General features: G+C 43.4%; 1 protein-coding gene across 2 annotated transcripts; it reads right to left on the reverse strand.

Moving 5' to 3' along the window:
• Window positions 1-2,841: 2,841 nt before the first annotated feature.
• Window positions 2,842-24,246, reverse strand: LOC142905204 (monocarboxylate transporter 2). Of its 2 annotated transcripts, none has more exons than XM_076051763.1 (5): window positions 23,911-24,246; window positions 15,932-16,177; window positions 9,508-9,651; window positions 7,859-8,659; window positions 2,842-7,077 (listed from the first exon to the last, which is right to left on the reverse strand). In XM_076051763.1, exons 2-5 carry the CDS (start codon window positions 16,146-16,148, stop codon window positions 6,815-6,817), a joined length of 1,425 nt encoding a protein of 474 aa, XP_075907878.1. In that variant the 5' UTR covers window positions 16,149-16,177; window positions 23,911-24,246; the 3' UTR covers window positions 2,842-6,814. The 2 variants fall into 2 exon arrangements, with proteins under 2 accessions (XP_075907878.1, XP_075907879.1); XM_076051764.1 differs by lacking the exon at window positions 23,911-24,246 and adding an exon at window positions 17,951-18,103.
• Between the last annotated feature and the right edge of the window lie 253 nt (window positions 24,247-24,499).

The following is a 24,499-nucleotide window of genomic DNA, read 5'->3' on the forward strand; positions in this document are numbered from 1 at the left end:
ATAGGTTGCACAGCATTATTTATAAAAAAAAAAAAAAAACCCAATGTGGTTCTTTTTGATCGACACAATGAAAAAGAGCTCCATGGAATACATCTTAATGCCTGGAAATATAGCCCCAGTTGAGGGGCAAACTTCCCACCGATGCTGAGATTGGATGCAATTTTCACATTCAAATCCTGGCATCGGGCCACGTTTGCATCCATGTTAATGAGCAGCGTAATGTGAGACACCACAAATTTGTGGTTGCCTTCTAATCCCTCAGCCGGGGTTTTTCCATCGTGATAAAAATGAATAAGCTAAACCAAGACCTCTGACAGACTTAAGGCGAAAGACATTAATGCAGCCCCTTTTAAATATTTCAGCCAAATGAAGGCAGAGAGCGTGTCACCTCTGGAAACATCTTTACATAATTGCCTTCTCAGCATACTTGAAAACTCACCATGGTTGAAGATTTCAATGAGTTCTGCTGCAGAATGTCTGTTTTTCCTTCTGCACAGATTTTCTCGCACCTTGAGCTGGTTGTCCACAAGCAGATGACTGGTGTTGATTGAGGAGCGAAAACGCGTTTGCACAAAGCCGTATTCAAACATTTTCCCGTATACACGTAGATGCTAGAAACGACTAAAAACGATGTAGTACCTATGCCAGGCCTGGTGTGGCGCTGCAAGTTAACCTCCCCGAAGGCGGAAGAAGGAGAAGAACACCTGATGCACGCCTTGTTTAAAGAAGCATGAGTTTGCAACAAACATTAGCACCACAGAGAACAGAAAGAAAGATAGCTTGTGAAAAGGCGGTGTTGATAAACAACAGAGTTGAACTTCGGCTTCGAGTTACTTTAGAACACAAAGCCTGAAAAGGTCCATGTTAAGGTTGACTGGGAGTCGTGCCAGTAAATGTTCACTAACATTTTTGTCATTTCGGTATCCTGCCTCAATATCCCAGTCCTCCGACCATCAATAAAAGGTAAAACAGGATGTTTGCAAATCGTTTCTGTTGTGTTTACTTTTCACTTTGCACACAATCCACGATCGATCCATGAGCACTGTTATTGTTCACTAATTTTTGCGGTTTATTCTAGTGGAGGTTAATGGGAAGACTGCAGGCTGATCATTGAACGTCTTGTTTGAGTCTCGCCAGAAGTTCAAGTACCTCGGTCTTACCGGTGGCTGATTGAAAAGCGGAGTGTAAAGAAAGAAGTTGTCTGTGCCGAGCTTCTGCAAACACGGCTCTCCTCCGCGGTGGACCATGAACTCACCGTTCGAATGGAGGGTTGTCTGGGCGGAAGTGAAAGACGGGATGGGGGCGGTCACAGGGAAACCCCAACCCTAATTTAGCCCTACCGCAAACCGAACCTGGTTCACGGTGAGAGAACGGACAATTTTGATATATTTATTATTTTAATTCTTTTATTTTTTTATTTTTATTTTTACATTTTGGGGTGAATAAAAAAACAAGAAAGCAGGAACTCGGAATGACAGGGGTAGCAGGTAGATACGAGGCAACTTCAAGCTCACAGGTGCATAAAAAACGCTAACATCTCCTCCGGCACACCGGCATCCCTTCAGTGTTTAACGCATTATCACTAACGGTGTTAGCGAGAGGTTTGCCGCTAATTTATAGCCAAGCAGCTGAAAGCTGGGTGCTTTTCGAGTCAGACGTCTCCAAGATCAACTTCTTCTGCGTTTCAAGAAAGAACCCCAACAGGTTCCCGCACTGCTTATTACTACCCCCGGGGGGGATGCTTGGTTGGTTGGTTTGTTGGTCGCCCGGTCCTGCACAAACGCCCACCAGAGAGACACTGGAGAGGCTTATTGTTCTCTCTCCGTCCTGCTGACCCCCATTAAAATCTCGCCCCAAACGGCGCCCGAGGGTCTCCAGCCATCAGCGTTGTGCAGGCCGCAGCCGGGGTGCTCGCATGCTAATGAGATTGAGAGGGGGTCACATCCTCTAAAACAAGGGTAAGGATTGGTTGCCAGGCAGATTTTTTACCTTTTTTTTTCTTTTTTTTTGCGGATCAGCTCATGCATGATTATCAGCGGCTTTGATGCGGGGAGTTGCACTTTGAGCGTGATGGGAGCTGCCAGTTGCCGTCCAGGTGATCCCGTGCGCTGACTGCTAATGGAAACATACACGGGCGTGCACACACACACACACACACACACACACACACACACACACACACACACACACACACACACACACACACACAGAGAGACAGAGGAGAGAGATTTTGTAGGGAACAAATAAAGATGAGAAGACACTTATTTTTCCCCTGACAGAACATACGTTAGTCTTCTATGCTTATAAGCTACATTCATTAGTTAGTAAACTATTTTCGAATAGTAGGGGAAATGTGAAGAACTCAGTCTCCCATAATGCTTAAATTACAAAGAGCATGTTATGAGGCTGCCTTGGTGCAACCTGCAAATCATGCTAAAATAAAAATAAAAAATCTTTTGCTTTCATGATTGTTTTTTTCTTTTCTTTTTCTTTGTTTTAAGCCAGCACGGAATAATTTCTGTTTTGGCGCCACCTCGTGTTCGGAACTTTCTTTTATTATTTATTTTTATTTATTTATTTTTGTAAACGCAGACGCCCAAATTAATTTTCCTAAAAGCGAAAAGCAGCTAAAAGCAGCTGCGGCATAACAAATAACGAAAAGGGAAAAGTTCTATTTTTTCACCACTCCCATCATAGAAAATCCTTCCACCATTAAGAATTAGATAAATGAACAAATAAATTGAAATGATTTGCTGAAACAGAGACTATCAAACTATCAAACACTGTCGTATGTTTTTTTTATTGTTATTATTTTTACATATATATATATATATATATATATATATATATATATATATATATATATATATATATATATATACACACGCAGGGACAGGTGACAACATTACAGTTCATTTTCGAAAAACAAAAGATCAGTTTTCTGTGTACCCGTCTGGCGCTTTTATCTCAAACACGGCTGCAGAGGTAGTGAGAAGTCTGACAGAATCAGAGAGGAGGAAGAGCTTAAGCGTGAGAGTTCCAACAGTTCCAACCTGATGAGGAAGCACACGGGGCACTTGCGACTGGGAGGACACAACGGTTCTGCGGGACATACGTTCCTTTGAGGAAGTAGCTACTTCCTCTACTGTGTCCACAGTTTTAGAAGCACAGTGTACAGCAAAGGTAGTGAAAGCAAAATGACAATCGGGGAAGAGAGCATTTTCGAAGAATGTACATATGCTTATTCATGAAATCTCAACAGCCAGATGCTGTGACTTCATATTGACTTCAAAAACGTTTGATTATTTCAAATTCGGCATCAGTCATGCACAATAAGGCACAGTTAGCGTCGCAGTCCATCCGCCTCCCAGCGGCAAACCGCAGTGCGAGATTTCCATGTTGTTGCAGTTGGAATGCATCTTAAATTAGAAAACAAGTGGATTTAAAAAAATAATAATAAATAAAGCATTTTATAAAGCTGAAAGATTTGAGATTTCTTTCCACTGGAGGCAATTAAACTTTTTTTTAATCAAATTTTGCAAAGAAAAATAAATCACAAATATATCAATATTTTCATTATGGCTCATTCATGTCCAAAGTGAAGTTACAATTGGAACACAACAGCAAGTTATTCCATAAGAACACAATGCAAAGATACAAAGCCAACATATGTTCACACACCAAATGTTTGTGTGTGTGTGTGTGTGTGTGTGTGTGTGTGTGTGTGTGTGTGTACACAAAACCTTGTGTTTTATCTTTGTTCACTGAGTGCAACTAATCCGACAAAACTGCATCATGCGTTCGTAGGGAAAATACATTCAGCGTATTGAACACGCTGTACAGCAAACCGTTGTGAACAGCTCATGACCTCTAAGGTGAACGACACTTTTGTGCGTCTTGGACACAAATCACACACAAAGAGTAAAGGAGCATTCCCAAAAAAAACCCTGCTTTTGCTGCACTCCGTTTTCAGCGTGAGCGCAAATTAGGAAGCGCAAATTAGGAAGAGAGATCTGAAATGCCGAGTGGTTCATAAGGCTAACGGTCAAAGTTCCATCAGCTGTCCCGACTCTTACATAATAATCACAAAATAATCACATCATTTGAAAAATAGAGTTAAATGCATAGAAATGTTAAACTCGGGTGTTGCAGTTGCAGTGCATGCGTGGGCGTGTCATTCCTTCCGTGTAGTGTCTCAACTCTCTTGGTGAGCTCACAATGACCTCTGACCCCAACGCTTCTCATCTTATACAACCAGTCTTAAATTAGAACTATTTTAAAGGCATTGGAAGACATTTTTGGGAAAAGAACTGCAACAAAGACTTAAATAAAGAGCTGCAACAAAGAAGAAACTTTGTTCCAGCAACACAATCTTTAAACTAGTCCATCCCCTAATAACTACGTCCTGTTTTTCCTTTCTTGATTCAAGTGCAACCGCTATTCCATCCGCATTCCATAACCAAAAGAATAACCTGAGCTTCTATTAAAGCGTCCCCTCAGCAAAGGGGTGGGGGGTGGGGGGTGGTGTGTGTGTGTGTGTGTGGGGGGTGGGGGGGTGGAATAAACGAAACCCTCCCGCTTTAAAACGGAAGTGAAATTTAACAGCTTTGTTCCGGAGGAATGCTCATTTTTAACCAGCAGGGGGCAGTGTTACTTGGTAAAACGCGACGGCAAAACAGTGGCGACTCCTCTCTCGATGCGGTTCAGGGAATGACAGGATTTGAAGTGAATACTCGTGGCAAGTCGACGAGGGATAGTGAATAATAATCGCCTGGATTCTAAGGAGTCGGCTACCGAAACATGCTGGGTTGGTCCATAAACTGCTAATGGTTTCTGGCTCATCTCAAAATATGGTGCCCCCTGGCCCCCCACAAAAAAAAGTAACAAGAAAAAGAATCTGAGGTGCCCCTCAGCATGTGCACGTCAAAAGAAGAATACCCAACGGCAGAGAGCGGCGTTCACAGTACGGAATCGTTTGGCTGCGATGAACCAGCTGCTCATCCATTTTCATACATACACGTCAAACAACTCAACAAAGTGTGAAAGACAAAGTGCAGTGACCTCGCTCTTTGTTCACGACTGCTTCAATATGAACAGATGCTCTAAAGTGTGTCTGGCTTAGTGCCAGCAAGCCTCGCGGAATGCAAAGAGTATCGACGGTTATTTGCTTCTCAGGGCGACGCATTCACCCAGAGGGCAGAGCAGCACTCAGCCATTAGTCGTGTCAGGAGGGAGCATTATTTCATTAATCGTATCGGGGGAGAGGGCCCAGACAACAGGAATTTGTCGTAGATGAATATGATTCGTTGGTCATTTCGGTTTAGCATACATTTCCCCCCCACACCTTTTTGTGTCAAACATTACATTTAAGGCAATGTATTATGGGGGGTGGGGGGGAAACAACCTTGCACGCACTGACCACTCTTGTCCCTGTGTTTCTGCTGGAAGATTATATTGCTCAGGTGTTTTTGTTTTTTTGTTTTTTGTTGGTTGTTTTTTTGTTTGTTGTTGTTTTTTTTGTTTTGTTTTTTGGTCCTTTAAGGCTAACCAGAGGGATTTACATTCAAGCATGATTTAAATATGCATTTATTTTTTCAAGTCTGGACCAAATTGTTGGGCGGCCGTCCCGCCAAACGATTGACAGGAGATGTGTTGCGGCTGTTACAAGTATTAAAAAAGGGACATTCATGCAGGTTTTACTCCATGTGCTGGAGCACAAGGGGGCGCCAGCTGTGAACACATCAGCTTTTTATATGCAAATGAGGTGGGATTTTTTTTCTTCTTCTTATTATTATTTATTTTTGCAGTAATGCCTCATTAAACACAGTGCAATCAGGATTTTTTTTGTTTCCAGTCCGCTTGGACAGCAAGCAGCAAGCAGGGAGCAGCACAATCAAGTCACCAGGAGCTTTTGCTGATTTGGACTTTACGGCCCAGAACACCTGACAAGTATTGCCGCTGTGTTTGTTCCATTTTTCTATGACTTCATCTGTTTACCTTTCAAAGTTGCTCCACAACAGTGAGAAAAACTATATGTCACTCGAATTTATGTTTTTTTGTTTCATTTTTTCATGCTAACCAACTAGCATGTTTTTTGTAGCATATAAGACATTCAAGTACATATGAACAAAAAAAAGAATACCAGCCTGCGGTGAGTGCACAGTCTTGAGGGTCAACGTTACTTGAAATGTCTTTCTTTTTTGTTCTTTTGGAAGAAAATCCTGTTATTGATTCCTCCTTCCCTACAGTTTACCCAGAGTTAGTTTGTTAGAATAGTTAGGATGATAAAAATGAATTGAATTTAGCTGGTTATGTGTAAGATAAGTTTCAACACACACTCATATTCATGTCATACTAGAATTTGACGACAAGCTGTGGCTTCTTTGCCAAATGATTCATCAAGGTTTCTTTAGTAATCTAGATGAAACCTTGATGTACCTTCTCCAAGTTGTTTTGTTTGTTAGTTTTGTTAGTTTTTTTTGGCAATTCTGATGAATCGAGCAAAAACGGACAGTTTAGCTCCCCTCCCTGCTCCCCCCTTTTCATTTTAACTCCTTTTAAAGCCTTAAGTTACGCAATACATTTCTTAGGTTTTTTGTGGTTCTAACACAGCTGATGCTCTTTTGACAAAACACATATTGCATTACAACACAACAACCGTTCCTTTGGCAGTTAATTCCAGGGAAGCCCATTGGACCAAGAACAGAGGCCTCGCAGGACCACGAGGCTCCTCCCGCCTGAGGGGCTTGTTTTTTTTTTTTGATCGTCGTCGTGGAGTGGGATTGCCGCAAGAGCAACGCGAGTCAGCGCGTTGCTAGATGTTGGTTTCCCGTTGCACAGACTGCTCGTCATTTGGAATTTTCTCCCTCGTCATCTCTTCCAGTGCCTTGTCTTCGGCGCCACGATCTGGGTCATCCGTGTTGGTGCGCTTGTACTGCTCCTCCATCTGTTTTTCGCGTGCAAGGAGTCTGTAGTTGATGAAGTTCCCGATGAAGAGCCAAATGCTCGCAAAGATTACGATGGCTCCGCAGCTGAAGTACATGTATTTGTAGTTTTTTGTGACATCCACCAGTTTCCCTGCAAGACAGCACAAGGTTGAAATTGTTAATAAAATCTGAAATGGAGTTCAAGAGAATTCAAAAGTTTGTGTTTAATACCATGAATATTATTTTTACTGACTGTCAGGGTTAAGGCGTTAATCACAATGGGATTCAATACACGGCATAACGCAGTCAATTTTTTAAAACACATTTAAATTGCAAGTCTTGCGTCCCTTCCGTTCACCTGTTGTCAGGTCCTCGAGCTGAGGACCAGTGTTGCATCCAACTCATGTTAGCTGTGTTTATTTTGTGAAATTTGCAATGGGTTTCAACAACCACCTGCACACTGAACACACAGGTGCAGCCAACGTTTTTCAGACAATTTGCATTGATATGGATATAAAAACTGTTGTGACATGCAAAATAGCAGACTTTTGCTCAGTGGTCTCGTGGCACTGCTGCTGTCCACCGCTCCCTCAGGGGATGATGGGTCAAATGCGGAGAACACATTTTAACCCTAACCCTAACCCTAACCTAATGTGACAATCACTGAGACTTTAACTTAACTTTTAAAGACACAAATCAAAATGTGATTAATCACTAACTATGGAAAATTAGAGATTCATTTTCATTTAAAAAATTCATAATTTGACAGCATTAATAGATAGAAACACATTATCTGTAAAATAAATAAATAAAAAAAACACTTTGTTGGCTTCAATACATCAATGTAAACATTAAATGTTTGCCTGTGCATGTTATCCAGTTAGCGATCGTGCTGCAAAACAAAGAGATGTGAGTGAAGCGACAAGCTGCACCTGCTATCGGCGGGCCGAGGAGAACGGGGCAGCACTCCACAATGGTGGTGAGTCCGACGGCGCTGGAGAACCTCTCGGCACCGACGAGATCCATCAGCGTCTCGAACAGCACTGAGCTGACCATGCCGAAGGCGAAGCCAAAGAAGATAGCGTAGATCACTAGGCCAGTATAGTCGTCCGCAAATGGGCAGAAGATGTGGCACACGCCGTTGTAGAGCACGGCTAAGCTGAAGAAGTACTGGATCCTGGGCCGCACCCAACGCGAGTTGGCCAGCAGGCCCATGGAGGGTCGGGCGAACATGTCGACAAAAGCCAGGATGGAGAGCAGGAAGGCGGCCGAGTATTCATCCACACCCATGTCCTTGGCGTAGGCCGCCAGGAAGACGATGGGCGCGAAGAAGCCCAGGAACATGATGCAGTTGCCCGACAGGTAGATGAGAAAGCCACGGTGCTTGAAGAGCGACAGATCCAGATATTTGTTCACCCGCTCCCAGACGGTGAGCTTGGCCGAGCTGGCGCCGCCCGTGCCGTCAGTCTTCTTCTTTGCCATTTTACCAGGGGGCGGATTCAGGGGCCTCATGAGGGCGCCAGCGACGCAGCAGTTCAGCAGCAGGCCGCCCAGGATGAGGAAGCTCCCTTTCCAGCCAAACTTGTTGAAGAGGTACTGGTTTAGGGGGGCTAGTGTGCTGAGGAAGACTGGGCTACCCGCCATGGCCAGACCGTTGGCAATGGGGCGCTTCTTGTAGAAGTATTTGCCAATCATGGTCAGCGCCGGCTGCAGGTTGAAGGCTAGCCCGAGTCCTAAGGGGGGGGGGGGGATAAAGCAAATTGTTGTCACCTAATTATTCTTTCTTAAACAGAGAAACTTGTTAACAAGCTGAGGATAACACTGGGTTTTTATTTTTGAAAGAAGATGCGTTTTTCCTTTATTGCAAAAAATTTACCTATTGCCTTTTATCAGTGTATAATAGCGCTAACGTCCCGACATTTTTTTTCGTTGACGGGGGAACAGGGGCTATCGCTGTCGCGCTACGCTAACGTGTCGGCAAAGTTACGTGGCGGGGGCGGGGGGTTATGACAGCCTTCACGCGGGCCAGGCAGAGACACGCAGCGGGCCGGATGTGGCCCGCGGGCCGTAGTTTGGGGACCCCTGGTCTACTGCCTTCATACATTTCCTCCTTAATTGCAAGACTATGTTTTGCCACATGCAATGCCACATGGGCTTTATAAAGTCAATACTTTTTCTTTTCGTTGTTTTGTGTTTTATGTATGTATTTTGTAACTGTTCTGAGCCTATCTTGGCCTTAAAAAAAGAGGTTCTTAATCCCAGTGGGTTCTTCCTGGTTCAATAATGGTTACATGTTGTCTTTTGTGCCAGATGAATGTAACCTTTCAGTCTTATATTAAAAACATAAGAACAGTGTTTCTTGGTTCAAAACGCAAATATCCACCTCTGCTTTGAGAATGATTGAGAGCCGAGAACCATGCGGGATACGTGGCAGGACAAGAGGGAAAAACAGGGACCAAACTAGATGTAGTAAACAAAGACAAAGCTCCTCAGCAGTTTTATTTCGAGTCGAGCCAGCTGAAGACGTGGCGGCTAATCACATTAGCTCCAAGTGGACCGGAGTGTGTTTAAATCTACTTACCACCGATGACTCCGATGCATAGATAAAGCTGCACCACGCTGTTAGCGAAAGAGGCTAAGATCATTCCAATGGTGCAGAGGACGCCTCCCAGCATGACGATGGGCCTACAGCCGTACGTGTTGACCAGTATGCTGCTGATGGGGCCTGCAGCAAGAAGAAAACAGGATCACAGTAGGTGACATGAAATGCGAGCTCTTGCAAAACAGGTACCAGGCTTAAAATAACAGAAAACATATCATTTTAATATATTTCCCCTCCGGAAAGTGCAATGAATTGCACTGTTGTAATTGAACTGGGGGGGAACAAAATAAAATCTTCTAAGCTTGTTTACTCATTAGGACATTTCTATTTTTAGACACCTTTAGAGCCGCGTGCGAGGAGACGAGTCCTTTCACTGAGAAACGCTTAATTGGATTGAGAAAAAAATCCCCCCTTTCACCTTGTTATCCACTGGTTTGTCTGAAAAGTTAAGCATTATTATTTATTGTCATTGTTACTATCTAAATAGAGGACTTTCCCATGGGTAATGTTTCAGCCTCACGTTTCGTTGTTAGGCTAAAACCATGAAGAGCGATGTGATCTGCGCACCAAGACAGCGTTCACCCCACTGTGGGGTCTAACAAATGAAACCGAAGCCTCCTGTCCAAGTCCTGCAACTCCTTGGAGCAATATCAACTTATATTTCCACATCAGGGAAAGAAATACTGAACTTATTTCCCGAAAGCAAACATATATATAACATAACATATATGTATATATATATATATATATACATATATGTTATGTTATATATATATATATATATATATATATATATATATATATATATATATATATATATATAACATAACATATATATATATATATATGTACATATATATATATATATACATATATATATGATATATATGTATATATGTATATATATATATATACACACATATATACACACACACACACACACGCACACACACTGTGTTACGTGTGTATGCAGTATTTTGTTCTCATAACCATCCAGGAGATGGATCACATTTCTTCCCGGCCCCACCGCAATTTGAAAAAGCTACAGCGGGCAAAGAGCCATCTGAATTACTTTACACTGCAATAGCCCTTTTATTTTTTTTCTCCCCTGCGTTCTGACCTTGAGGAGCGCTGACCTCATTTACATCTGCAGCAATGCTCAGAATTCAAGGGAGGCTCGATGGGGATACGAACCCGACGGAGATGAAGACAAGTCCTAACTCCCCGCAGGGAGGTGTGGGGGGCAGAATGATAGTTAAAATAAAGGCTTATCATCTCCTGACCAGAAGCAGCTTTGGTTGACTTCACGACAAAAAAAGCCCAAACTAAATATAGCCACCTCGAGTCCAAACGGCAGCGACACACTTAGCAAAAGCCTTCAACAGTTGTGTTCCCAGGGAATCTTTTTTCAAGGCGAGCTGCAGCTCAGCGGACTGTAGTGGCGCACGGTGGCCAGCATGCTGGCTACCCATCCGCTACAAATTGGATAAAGGCCACTAAATGGAATGGCCTGACAGCTTTGAAATGCCGTCATGCACAAAGAGGACACAGACAGCATCTCAGAAGAAAAACAGGCGCAACTGCGTGCCAATCAGCCGAAAGGCAGCTTATTTTTGTGTGATGTGCCCTCTAGAATGACTTCATAAGGGGTTTTAAGATGTTCCAATGTGGATATTGAACTGTGTTGGTGGCCGAAAAAAGAGTGAGGCTCCCAGTTGCATATGTTAGATTTCGGAAGTTGGATAAAAAGAGTAAGGCTGTCCATGCCCCCGAGTGGAAAAATAGCACCTCACCACACTTTACTGCAATGCATTGTATTACACCACACTTCACGACGCACTGCATTGTCCACTATAAACTGCATAACACTTCATTTTACTGCGATATGCACTGCACTATACTACACACTCTCCAGGAAGAGTTAAAGTAAAAACTTTAAATAATTCCTGGGCATTTCTGGGCAGTTGCAACACGTTTCAATTGAATCAGTCCACTCTGACAACTGATCCCAGTGTGTTCATAGTACCAGCTATGGATTATCCAATCCGCTGAAAGGTGCACACATGCAGGAAATCTTTGGATCCTCAAGACGCTCTAAAGTATAAAAAGACCTGTATTGTTTTTAATGAGAATCTCCAGCTTCTTTGGTGTTTTGTAGACATTACAATGTCAAATGTTTTAGGTTTTCTGAAGAGATGGGCAACTGATGAGTAGAAATCTTTGAAGTCCCATAAAAAAAGCCTGTAACGTTAATGTTATGTCATGTTCATCATGCAAGTACAATACAACATCACACAGGCACATGGTTTCCTAATCCAAGGTCAACTCCTTGTGTGTGAGGGGGTGTGTGTGTGAGACCGAGAGAAAAGGTGCGTTGTGCGAGACTGGATTACCATCACTGATCCAATACAAACACACCGCCCGCTTAGACACACCGTTGTTGCAGAGCTCAGGGGATGACTCGCATTGTCTGTCTGATGAAACACTGTGTAGAATTGCACAGTGGCAATTGCATGACAATGCTATCAGCACCACTTAAAAAATTCCCCCACAGTTTCTAACGCCTGCCAACACCCACGCACGCCCATGCCACATTTAGAAAGTAGGACGCACAACGTCACGTCATGTTAAATGAAAAGGTATGACATATTCCTCGTGTATTGGGACCAAACCCAAGTTAAGTTTGATTGTTTGTTTCAACAGCTAACAATTAGCCAGTTAGCAATGGCAACCAAAAAGGAGGGTCGATGGATCGTGAAACATACTCTGTATTGAGTATTACGTTAAGTCTGGATACCACACATCAATGAGGCAGAAAACAACAACCCGAGCTACATTTGGAATGCTTAATCCTTGGCCAAACTGAGGGGAGGAGAACATTTTCAAACATCCAACACCTCGTCTTTATGGTGCTTCTTGCCAGCCAACTGCAATTCAGTTTTTTTTAATACACTCCAAATTCCAGCTAACTCAAGACAATTAGCTAAACTTTATGGCTGTCAACCTCTTTGTCAGAGAAACATTTTATTGAGGTGTGGACAAAAGTCTCGCAAAAGGGCAGCGGTAACAAGGCCAACTTGCACAGTATCTTTTTGGGTGTGAGGCTGTTGCCTGGCAGCCTGGCAGAAAATTAGGCAGGCAAACAGGCAAAATTACAAAGAGTTAACCTTGCAAACATTGATTACTTGCTCAGCATAAGACCCACAGAGAAGGTCTCTTTTTTTAATGACGGGCTGCTGAGCGCAATCAATATGGGTGAATGAGTAACTACAGCTGTTGTTTGGTAACTGCACATATTGAAACATGGCACTGACTGATGTGAAACAAGTTGGATGATTCCATTTCCATTTTATCTCTATTTGAAGCTTTCTTTCATTTTTCGCAAAGAAAGTTCCAAATGAACTCTGAAGCTGTCATGGAATAGCATTCACTATCAACAAAGCAAGCACGCAATTACGCAAAATAGGTGTGATTTGGCGTGCAGATGAAGCCCGTTCAACATGTTGACACAGGGCTTCCAGTCACTGCTAGGATTTCAAGGAAGTAGCTGATTAAATTCCTGAGCTGATTCAATTCTTCTCTTGAATGTTGTAATAAACTCAAGCCAGAAGCAACAGTTAGTCTGTGTCCGGCTGAGCTACGGAAGAGCCGCTATCCTAACTACGAATGTAAATGCAGTGAATTTCCTTTGGGGACAAATATCCATGTATTTACCAATGTATCTCAAAGAGTAAGTGTTCAACAATCACGGTTAAACCCACCTTTTAACTGACAGAGCACACCTGGCACATGACACTGCTTGTCTGCCATTAGCTAAGACCCCCCAGGGGGTAGGGGTGCAGTTAGGTACAAGAATGCAAGAATGCAGCAGGCCTGAGAATACAACCGCTGGCTGAGAACATGCATGAATGTAAACTGTCATTTAGAGAAAGTAAAACGTCTTCATCTTCGCTTGCTTTTGCGAAGAAATAGTGTGATTAATGTAACAACAAACTTCCTACTGAGACACAATCTTGAGGTACTTGCACAGCTGTCAGAAAAGCGGGAGATTTAATGCAGCGGCTGTAGACAAGCACGGAGCGATGAACGAGCGAATGAACAAACGTGCGGCGCACATGACGAAACAGGAAAGTCAGTTTTCCATCAGGGGGGAGCACAAAAGATCTTAGCAATGCCGGTTTGGTGTGTACCTGCCTTCACGTGTGCACAGCCACCTCCACAACACGGCCCAGAACAAACGCTGTCTTAGAAAACCACAAGAAAATGGATCTGTGCAAAGCGGCTGTTAAAATATTGAATTTTGCCTTAACGTAACATGAGCTGCTCTGCCTACCCCACCACAAGGAACCAGGAACTACAGTGTTTCAACTGCAGGAACCAGACTCTGAAAATGTAGGGGGGGATTTCTTGGCCGTATTAAGACCCTACAACAGAAGGTTCTTTCCAACTTTTTGGGGTGGGTGGTTTGAACCCTACCTACTAACAGTAGCAGTCTCAGCTTCAATGCTGTTTTCACCAAAATGTTTTTTGTGCCTAGTGGTTGAACAGTGTAGCTCTGCTTGTTAAATGTTAAACGCTTTGATGATAATACTACATAATACAAAATACATAAAACTAATACTAGGCTTGTCTCTGTGTTGATGGTAGTGTTGTGATGGGAGTTTTAATAGCTTACGAGCATTTCCTCCAGTTAACCTGCCCCAGAATAGGTTCTTCTTCCATCGATTTGATTTAAAATACTACTTATCTCACTGGTTATCACTTGAAGTTGTGCATTATCCAGAGTCAGCCAAAATAATGTATACACACATCAGGAAAATGAAAACTTGCATACAATATTTCAATACCAAATTTATTCAGACATGGGATTAATACAAGTTGCTTTTGGCCTCTTCAAGTATCTACATGTATAGTAGTACTGACACAAATTAAATATTTATGCAAATGAATCTTTTCCTGATGTGTGCATACATTATTTTGGCTGACTCTGTATATAGGCTCAGTTTTATGCAGACATGCTCCTACAGTCTGAATAAATTACTCCAAAGTTCTTTGTCTATGGGAAGCTGCTGCAGCGGGAGGCATGATTTGGCCAGTACAGATGGCGGAGGTGGAGTGACAGGGGGATTACAGTGCAGACAGATGGCAGCGATGGCACTACCAAGCAGAACCTCTAGCCTCCAGACCTCCCGAGCTGAACGTGCGAGATGCGGCAGGAAATCGTCATTGCAATAGATATGAGGACAAATGAGAATTAGTGTTGCGATTCAAAGTTTCCTGAAAACAAAACAAGGCCAGCAGTGGTGGGGGTGAGCTAACAGCCGCCCATAGCTACAGGCTTTATCTCTTCAAAGGACACTGATTGGTCTGGTCACATTCCAAGCAACTGCAAAATGTCTCAGATTTCGAGGTAGCAGGTAAAGGTGTTTGTTTGAAAGTTTCTTCATTCAACAAACTGTGTTTGGCACTCTCCTTTGTCCACACTAGCTTGATAAACCCCTTGGTTTTCTGGTTGTGCAGCGCTTGTGTGCTCTGCTTTTAAATTCAGGTCATGATCTGATGACACAGCACGCCTCAATCCCTGCATCATAGCCACAGCTGGAGGGATGAAAGGGTGGAGGGAGTGACCGTTGAGAAAAGAGAAATCCTCTCATGCAAACATATATTTCTGCAAAAAGAGGATAATGCTGAAGAATATATGTGTGCAAACCAAAATCCCACAAGCAGAATGACATTGTGGATTTTAAATTGACCTAACCAGTCATATCCCGCTTGGCGTGCCAGTAAACGTTAATGTGAAACAGCTGTTATGACTTGACAGAAGGCGTCTTGACTCTTTCTGTCTGTTCTGTCTGCACACCTTTTTCCTTGAAACAACTTTGGTGTGTTGGTTTTGGTTAATTGGTCATACACAGTTCCTTTGACACTTGGTTTTGCATGAAAAACTAAGTGAAATTTAGTCAGCGACTACTCTGTAAGCATTAGCATAAGTGTAAAATAGTAGCCCAAATTAGCGAACACATGCTTGTCTTATGAAGTAGTTTTAAGTCATTTTGAAAACAGAAGCAGCTGCGGCGCAGCAAAAAGTACATGATGAGGGTTGTCTATGTCAACGTTAGCATGCTTGGCTAACCTGGTTTGTTTTGCTTTTTTTGAAAGTGAGGCATAGACAGCTTTTCATTTCCCTTATGAAATTAAGATGAGCAATTTTTTTTAGACATTGGTTGTCACGCACACCAGGAATACTTGTGTGCCAAACCATAAAACATTCTTCAGTCAGTCTCCTTGGAACAACACTTTGTAAAAATTTCAAGGACCAGGTATGACTTGAAAAGAAATTTGAATTTTGAATTTTTTGCTTTGCGTCACTTACAAAAAATCCTTGCGGATTAGTTTAGCTTACCTGCGGCGTACATGACCGCCAGCATGATGGAGGAGATCCATGCTACCTGGCTGTACGAGGCGTTGAAGATGAGCTGGATGTCCTTGAAGAAGACAGTGATGGCCTTGGGAAACGCGTAGGAGAACCCAATGGAGATGAACGATCCCAAGACCACAGCCCACCCCCAACCACCATCCGGCGGGGGTGCGAGGGCAGGACATGAGGATGGCGGTGGCATCACTGGTCCACCTCAGAGCAGATTATTCACTGGAAACGACAAAACAAGAGGGACAGTTAAATTTCATTGAGAAACACTTATGTGTGATTGCATCTGTTGTTTGGTTGTCTGACCGCTGGCTAGCTGGCTGGCCGGCTGTTCCCGTTTGACCCTGAGGTCCGTCGACACAATAAAGGTACAAATGAATCAATGAATCATCCAGGGCGGCCGTTTCCAGCAAAATGTCAAAGATCATTAATGTCAATGCGTAGATGAATCAGGTCAGCAGCTGCAGCTCCTATTGACAGTATACAGACAGCTGGGGATTATACGCAAAAGGGCTCAAACGCTTTGCCCATGAACAACCTACACCAGAAATATGGCTAAATAAGGGAGGACGTACCAGAGTGTATCCTGGAGAAGGCATGCCACACACAGTATTAAGCACCCATTCAATGGACTGCCCTCACCCAAACATGTGGGAACTGCTCTGCATTCCCCGCACCCTTAGGTTGCACGCAGCCAATAGCCACGGGGGTGTAAAGTGTCACCTGAGAGACGAGCGCTAGTAAAACCAGGTGCCACTGGTGTACAAACCAAACACGCCCTCATCATCCACAGCTGTAGACTGTCGACTCCTCTTTCTTTCTTCAAGGAAGGAAGGGAGCATGAAGTAGCACGCCCATAAGCCCAAACAGGTTCAACAACAGGGAATAAACTTGCGTCATCACCGGCTGCCTTCGCTGCTAGGGAGGCCCGAGACAACCTTTTCTAAACTATCAAGATCACCGCTGATTGTGTTAATGCTTTTAAAGTGGTGCTTTGTCACACACGGGATGTCACAGGTGCCTGCTTGGTCACAAGTGCCTTCTGCAGAAAAACAAACATCAAATTAGGACGGACATCATCCACCGGCTTCCATGTGTTGTGTTCAACAACAACCATAAACTTGCATTTGGGATTGGTCCCCATTCCTGGTCAACTCTTTGCAGGACTTTCATCAATTGCACTATTGGTAGGGGCTAAATCGCGCTCAGTATGGTGGACTATAGTCGATTGAAAATTGTCTACTATGGTCCTTTATTAACAGAGTAATATAGTATTAGCGCACCGTATAATGCATGGCATAAGAATCCTTCAAGGCTTCATGGAAGCAGTGAACAAAGTAGACATATATCAAAATGTGCCTTGTATTTTAGGACAACATGTGGTTTATTCTGTCTGTTGGCATTAAATTAAATGTACTGACTCACTACGAACCGTTCTTTGCCAAGTACAGTCGTGTGATTTGTGAGCACTCTGGCTTTAACTTGTCTTATCTGAAGATCTTGTTTTGTCAGGCACCAGTAGGCCTCTCACTTCTGCCTGTCAACTTCAGCCAACAGTGCAGAAGACAATGTCAACAGAGCCTCCATCGACATAGTGACGAGTGGCACGCGGGTGAAATCTCAAATTCAGGTGAAAGTAAGGTAATTCACAAACTCAAAATAACAAAACTCAAAAATAATCCATGGCACTCGTGAGAGGAACAAAAATCATTTCTAGATTAAGGAACCGACACAATGACTCTTTTGGCGTCTTAATGTTGCGGGTATGACCTCAAAATTAGTTTTAGAAGATGAGGCGCTGGTGCCACGAGGCTGGTTGCACCGCAAGAGCAGAGAAAGCTGCACGCAATAAAACTAGGCCAAGTGAGACGAGTACACACTAAAGCCAAACACGTGGTAACATGGGAGTGAGTACCTCGCTCTTAAGCCAAGCCCTCACTTCCTCAAAGCAAAAGTGAATGTATTCAACGGATGAAAGAACTTTCAGAGCCTTACAAGGAGATGGGGCACTTCAGCCTTCTTCAGCGTAAACAACTTGAGCCACTGACATCCATCAGTGGCACCGCCGTATTGCTCGCTGCTATTCTCGCCAAAGTGCGTGCTCACAATGCGTCATAGACTCAGAGCGGTTTCTGCTCTGAGCTACAGGAAGTTACAAAATGAGACACCCGGTTTGGGGGTGGTGATGGGGACGGAGTATAAATAACAGCAGCTTTTAAAATGGATGTCACACAAAAGTTTGATGTGGGGATTTTACGCTAAATAATGCCATGGTTGTTTGTTTTTGTTTTTTTGTTAGATTGCCCACTGTACAGATGTTTTTCATTGTTCAAAGTCAACAGTTCATTTCATAGACCAGAAGAAACTGTGCAAACTCTGTTTCATTTACAATCGCCTGCGTCCTGAATGATGTGTGTTATGAATAATAGTGGAACAAGTGGAAATAAACGTGAGCCTTGACGGACACTTGACAACTCGTCTACTTAGCCATTCTCTTTATTTAAGCTCGCTGCCGTTGTTCCTCTTTCAATCCACCCAAGTCAACTTTGTCTGAAGTAGCAAAACATGACCAAGTGCGTAAAAATAAGATTCACTGATGCTATTTTCCCCTCCTCCAGAGTTCCATACAGCACTGAAAGTCTAATCCTTGCTAATCAGATTGCAGACTGTCCAGCGCAGCACTGGGCGCAGATACCAGGATGGACTGACTGAGCGCAACGACGACAGCGCGCAGCCGAATCCCACAACTCATAAGGAGCTTAAGTTGAGGGTTTTGAGAATGAAGCCCTGCAGGGATTGAATTATAAAAAGGCGGTTGAGGAGAAGGGGAGAAGAAAGAAAGGGGGGTTACGGTGGAAAATGTTCAGCGAAGCTTTGCAAACGTGGTTTATAATAAAGTCACAGGTGAGTTACAACAATGTCAACACTCTGCCTGTTCTTTTGTGGCCCTAAAGTCAATCAGGAAGTGTTGTCAATATGCTAGATTATAAGAACTAAAAAAAAAATTTGTTTGTTTGATTTTTTTGGTTAATTTGACAACCAAAGAAGCCACGATAGGTCGCTGCATTTTATTTTATTTTTTTGTTGTTAATGCAAAACTATATAAGTTTCAAATCTTGCAGATGCACACCAAATAGATATGTAACCCTTCACCCTGGCCAGATGATCAGTGTGAGATCGGACCAGTCAGCATCCTCTAAGGACAAAGAGGTTATAGTGGCAGAGGTAAAGAATACAAAGTGAAAAGCAACTGCTTGTAATGGTGTCAGTTGTTAGATCAGGACAGATCCTCTATTGTGATTGGCATTGTGATTGAAAAAATCTGATTGACCCATTCTGAGTGTGACCGAAAGTCTTTCATTTGCTTATTGTGGATGGGGCTTTCCCTTTGCAAATTGTTTTCAAGATATGCATATATCTACTCATATGTGAAACATTCTTTCCGGCCAATCAGGCTACAGCCACATGTCAACTGGGCTTTTTTAACTGGTAGACTCTGACTTGGCTTGGCATAGCAGTGTCACCATCTGCCTGGGTTCTAAGTGTTCTCATGGGCAAACACATTAAACAGGTCAAAGGGGGTTCAACAAAAAAACAAAACAAAACAAAAAAAAAAGCAATGTCCGGACTGTTAAAGGATTTTTCTTTTTTGACAAAGGGACGAAGAACAGAGCAGGAAAAGAGCATAAGTTCCGGCAATAAAAACTGAAGAGCAGAGACATTAAGGTTTAAAAAGAAACAGATCCATGAGCCACGCACATGCAAGTCTATTCCTCTCTTGTCCATGGAACAAGTGCAGAGTCTGTATTGGTCCAGTGTCTGTTGCATACACATGCTATACATGCTACAGTTACTTTTGGACATGTGAGCCATTTCAAACAGCAACGGGAGGCAACAGGTAGGGGGTGGGGAGTGTGTGTAATCAAATCGTCCACCTGGCAACAGTGCCTCAGAAAGGGTGTTCAAGGTTGTGTGTGTGTGTGTGTGTGTGTGTGTGTGTGTGTGTCCTTCAGGAATTTCACCTCATATGTTGACGGAGAGCCTTTAAAGACTGGCCTCTTTGTGGAGTGGCGAACGCAGCCAGGTAAATTCCAAACACCCTCGTGCTACATTTCCAGTGAAATTCGAAGGGGAGGTAATGGTGGGTGTGGCTACCAAACCAGGCACACAACACGCCTCTTCACCCCCCAAAAATGTCCTTGGCTCATTGCACTGCTTGACCTCTACGGTCCGCTGCTGCCGCTGGCATAACCTTGGCGGGGCCACTGCCTCAGCCAGGTCTCACGGACAACAAGTTGTGGCAACGCAAGATTAGCCCAGAGCTAAACCTCAGCGCAACACCGTTTGCTTTGTTTCATGCAGGAGTTTATCATTAACTTCATCAGCAGCGTGCTGAACATGCACTGCATTTATCTTGTTAACTCTAAACCTCACAGCACTCCAGCACACAGAATCAATACAGCTCCTCTGCATCCCACCGCTCTCTGATTACAGAGGCAACGTTGCATCGTATGTTTCGAACAGTTGGGAGCAACTGTCAGACTTGAGCGGCCCCCTTTTTAGCCCCAGTTATCTCAATTATCAGCAGCACTGTCCTGATAGCCTGTCAGAGCGTCAATCCCCCTCTCCAGCTCTCCAGCCTCTTCAAACAACAGGGTAGAAAAACAGCAATACACAAAGATGTTCTGACAGCCTGACGGTTTTATCGTCTAAACTTACAATCATTGCACATATTCAGATCTTTGTACTTGTGTAACGTGTGATTTTCAGACAACATCCAGCACCTACCGACAATTTGGATTTTCCCCAGTAGGTGAACATGCATGTCTTTAGACTGCAGGAGAAAGCCTGAGTAGCTGGAAATAACTTATGCAAACATAGGGAACAACATGGAAACTCCACAAAGAAAGACCTCGGGCAGTGGAGTAAACCCATGACCTTCTTACCTGACAAGTGCTGACCTCTGCACCACCTTGTCGCCTAGCCCAGTGGTACGTTGGAGCAAAAACATTGCTGCAAATGTTGTAGGACCTTTAACTTCAATCAGGACATCCAACATAGATTTCCAATGACTGATCCACGTATCAGCCACAAGCGACCTAACGTACGTCTCTGTGGACACAACTTTAAGATGGAAAAGCATGTTTAACATTTCCATGCTGGCAGTCAAGCCCAAATTCAACGTCCCCCCTCAGCGTGATGACGTCTCAAGGTGAGAGACTCTTGTGTGTCTCATTTTGAGGCAACAGCTTTCCATGGCGACAGGCAAAAAAATCATGTTTGCCTTTCTAAAATGTCTATACTGACCTTTTGAAAGCCAGAGTGGCTTGGAATTGAATGAAAGTATTTGCAAGTGTCATGGCTTTAAGACAAATGACATGAGTCAGCACTGCAGTACATAGATTGAATTATCAGAGGGAGAGTCCCCTTATAGATGTGATTGCTAAATGATTCCAAAGGATCTCAATAGCCTGTGTATTTGTTTTTGCCATTCATAATTCTATTCTAGGGGAATTCTAGGAAAATGATATCAGTGGAAAAATCCTGTTGTTTCTCCAACATTGTAAAAGATGTTTTTAAAGCTATATACATTTATTGAGAATATTACAATTTTCTCTAATCGTGCGGAACAACTTTTGTGTTTGTTTTTGCTAGCTGTGCCGCTATGTCTTTAGCATGCAGGGTGACACCTTTGTTATGCATCAGGCAGTGTTGTTTGCACACAGCAGGTTTGTGTCCACAATAAACATTCCCTCTGGGGAGCATGGAAAAAAAAAAAAACAGCAGTTCCTAATCATGAAACATGACCAAAGTCTTTGACAGAGGCATGGAAGTGCACTGATACGCACAGGGTAGCTTTTTGACGCTGTCATTTCACCTTGTTCGAGAAACTACTTTGGTAATAAGTCAGGGAAGTACTGCAGAGTTGGTCGCCTCACAGCAAGAGGCCGGTGGGTTCGATTTCCAGACCCTGGGTCTCCCTCTGTGGCGTCTGCATCCTCCCACAGTCCAAATACTAGCACATTATGTTAATCCAGACCCTTGGCTCTTCCATGGGGCGTCTGCATCTTCCCACACAGTCCAAATACATGCACATTACGCTAACTGTCAACTCTAAATTGTCCGTTGTTGTTAGTGTAAATAGTTGTTTCTGTCTCTCTTCAGACATAAGACGTGGAATAGACTCAGCTCAGGCGCCCCAGTGGCGATGAGTGCACAAGAAGCAGCGATGGAAAATTAATGGGTGGATTTTCAGAGTCAAGCCGTGAGAAATGTGACACTGTTAATGTGGCTATTTAACTTGCCCATGCTGAGCATGAGGCCATTACTTTTAATTGCAACAACCAGCACAGAGAAAGTTTACCGACTAGACTGACAATGAAAGACAAGAACAGAAGTTGATTCTCTTCTATTCTTTTTACGCAATGGCGCATAAAAAAAAAAAAAAAAAAACATTTCAATAAGGATAGGCCCCCTCAAAACACAGCCAGGCCGCCCCAGAATTATCACAGGATACATTCTGACATCCTGTCAAAATGACCTTGCTGATGACAGTAAATAGCGAAAGCCAGTTGAGAAGGTAAATATTTTGTTTTGGACCTGTTGAGTGAGGTGCAAACTCTAACTGTCAGTATACTGTTTTACCTTTAGTGAAATAACTTCTCTTGTTAAACATAAAAGTCACAACAAAGTGTTGCGGACCTCTCATTATGAGCGCAATAAATACATTAATGCAACATTTGCCTATTTTTGTGGTTCTCAATCTGAGTGAAAATAAAGTAGTGTTCCAAAATCACACTGCTTTTCTTTGTAAGCGAACATTTCAAAACTGATCATTAAATACTTTAATAAAATAAAGTTTTTATTTTTTTTTTTAACTAAATATGCATCAGACAGGACATTTAATTTAATTCACTAACAACAAGCCCGTTCAGATTAAATAGGGCTGGTTACAACATCATTAAAATAGGGCATGACGCTGGACTCGAAAGGAATCAAAGGCAAGGCAAGGGATTTTACGATGACAATGCGGCATTTCTTCAAAAAGGTGGTATTCTTGTTCTCAAAGTAATGGTCATAATATTACATATATATATATCAGGTTGTGGTCACTTTTGCTTTTCTGCCTTAGCGGCATGGGACATGTCACACCAATGTGAAAAGTGTGATCTGCAGTAAGAAGCAGAAGGTAGGTGAGGGTGCCTGTGAAGAAATGCTGCTGTTAAGTTATCGCACTGAAAGCACTTTAGAGCACCACACGTGGACTTCCATCATATTCCACCGGGCATTGAAGACTCACACCAGAATGGTGCAACAGAGCCAGTGAGCTAGTTTATCATCTGTCGGGTAGAGTTGCCTTTTAAAAATGTAATGATTGTTTCTGTGCCGTGTGAGCCACATTTATAAAATAAGATTCATGACACACACAAAAAAAAAGTCAAGTTATTTTTACAGCTCATCAGCTGACCAGAATTCAAGCATCCGCTATTCTGGCAAAACTCAAGTTTTTCCCGACGCTTCAGGACGCACAGTTAAGATCCCAGTTGTGGCTGAGGCTCGAAACAACAGAGCCTTTCTTCATCCTCCTGCGGCCCAATCATATGATGCTGCTGATGTAAGGACAGTGGCCGGATGGAGCCGGTCGGGATACGGGCCTGCAAGGACGAAACCGTCCACGAAGACGTCCACGAGTGGCCCCGAGTGCAAATATGTAGATATATATACACGGTGACCTATTAAATGGTCTGCTGATGTCACGAGGAAAAAAAAAAAGGTTCCTGAACGCTTCACAATATCGCAACTGAGCGGTCCGGCCGGCCGCGAGATTCCAGTCATCCAATAAACGCTTCGTTCCGGCACGTTTCGACCGCGCGCGCCGCGTCACACAGCGCGTGATCAGACACAACAAACACTCACGAGGAAAAACAAAAATAACGTTAAAATGTTCGTCCTACCTTGATGCGGAGGGACGGATGGTTCTCCTGCGTTGAGTTCCCGCGCCGGTTGCCGGCTCCAGTGACCTTGGATCGGAGTGATGTCTTCGTGGCTGGCTCGCGCGCGCGAGCTGTTGTGCGTTCAGTGCGAGCCGCGTATGTTTGCGTGCGTGAAGCCCTGTGTGTGGATTTCCGGCGTGACGCGCCGCCTGACGTGTAGCCGCGAAGCGCCGAATGCGTCGTTATACGTGCGCTCAAAGCAGACGCGCCTGGAAGCGCAGTGCGCCTATTACAAGAGTTACGGTAAAACTTGGCACCTTGCCCGGGATTGCCGCTCTGTTGACGGATTAATGTATGTATTGCAGCGTCAGACCAATTTAGTGCTAGGACTCACTTAATCCTCTGGGTTGCCGAGCGGAGTGGACGAGAGCGAGCATCAGGCACTGACTTCTATGTTCCCAATGCTTTAATCTAGGATCACATGACTAGACTAGAATAGAAGAATAGAACACAATAGAATAGCCTTTATTGTTCTTGTACAGGGCATAGATATCTAGTACAGGGTACAACAAGATTAGAATTGCAACTCCCTTTGGTGCCAAAAAGTAAA

Source organism: Nelusetta ayraudi, unplaced genomic scaffold (genome assembly GCF_046127955.1).
Source record: "Nelusetta ayraudi isolate G7.1 ecotype Tasmania unplaced genomic scaffold, CSIRO-AGI_Nayr_v1 ptg000135l, whole genome shotgun sequence".
NCBI classification, from domain to species: Eukaryota; Metazoa; Chordata; class Actinopteri; order Tetraodontiformes; family Monacanthidae; genus Nelusetta; species Nelusetta ayraudi.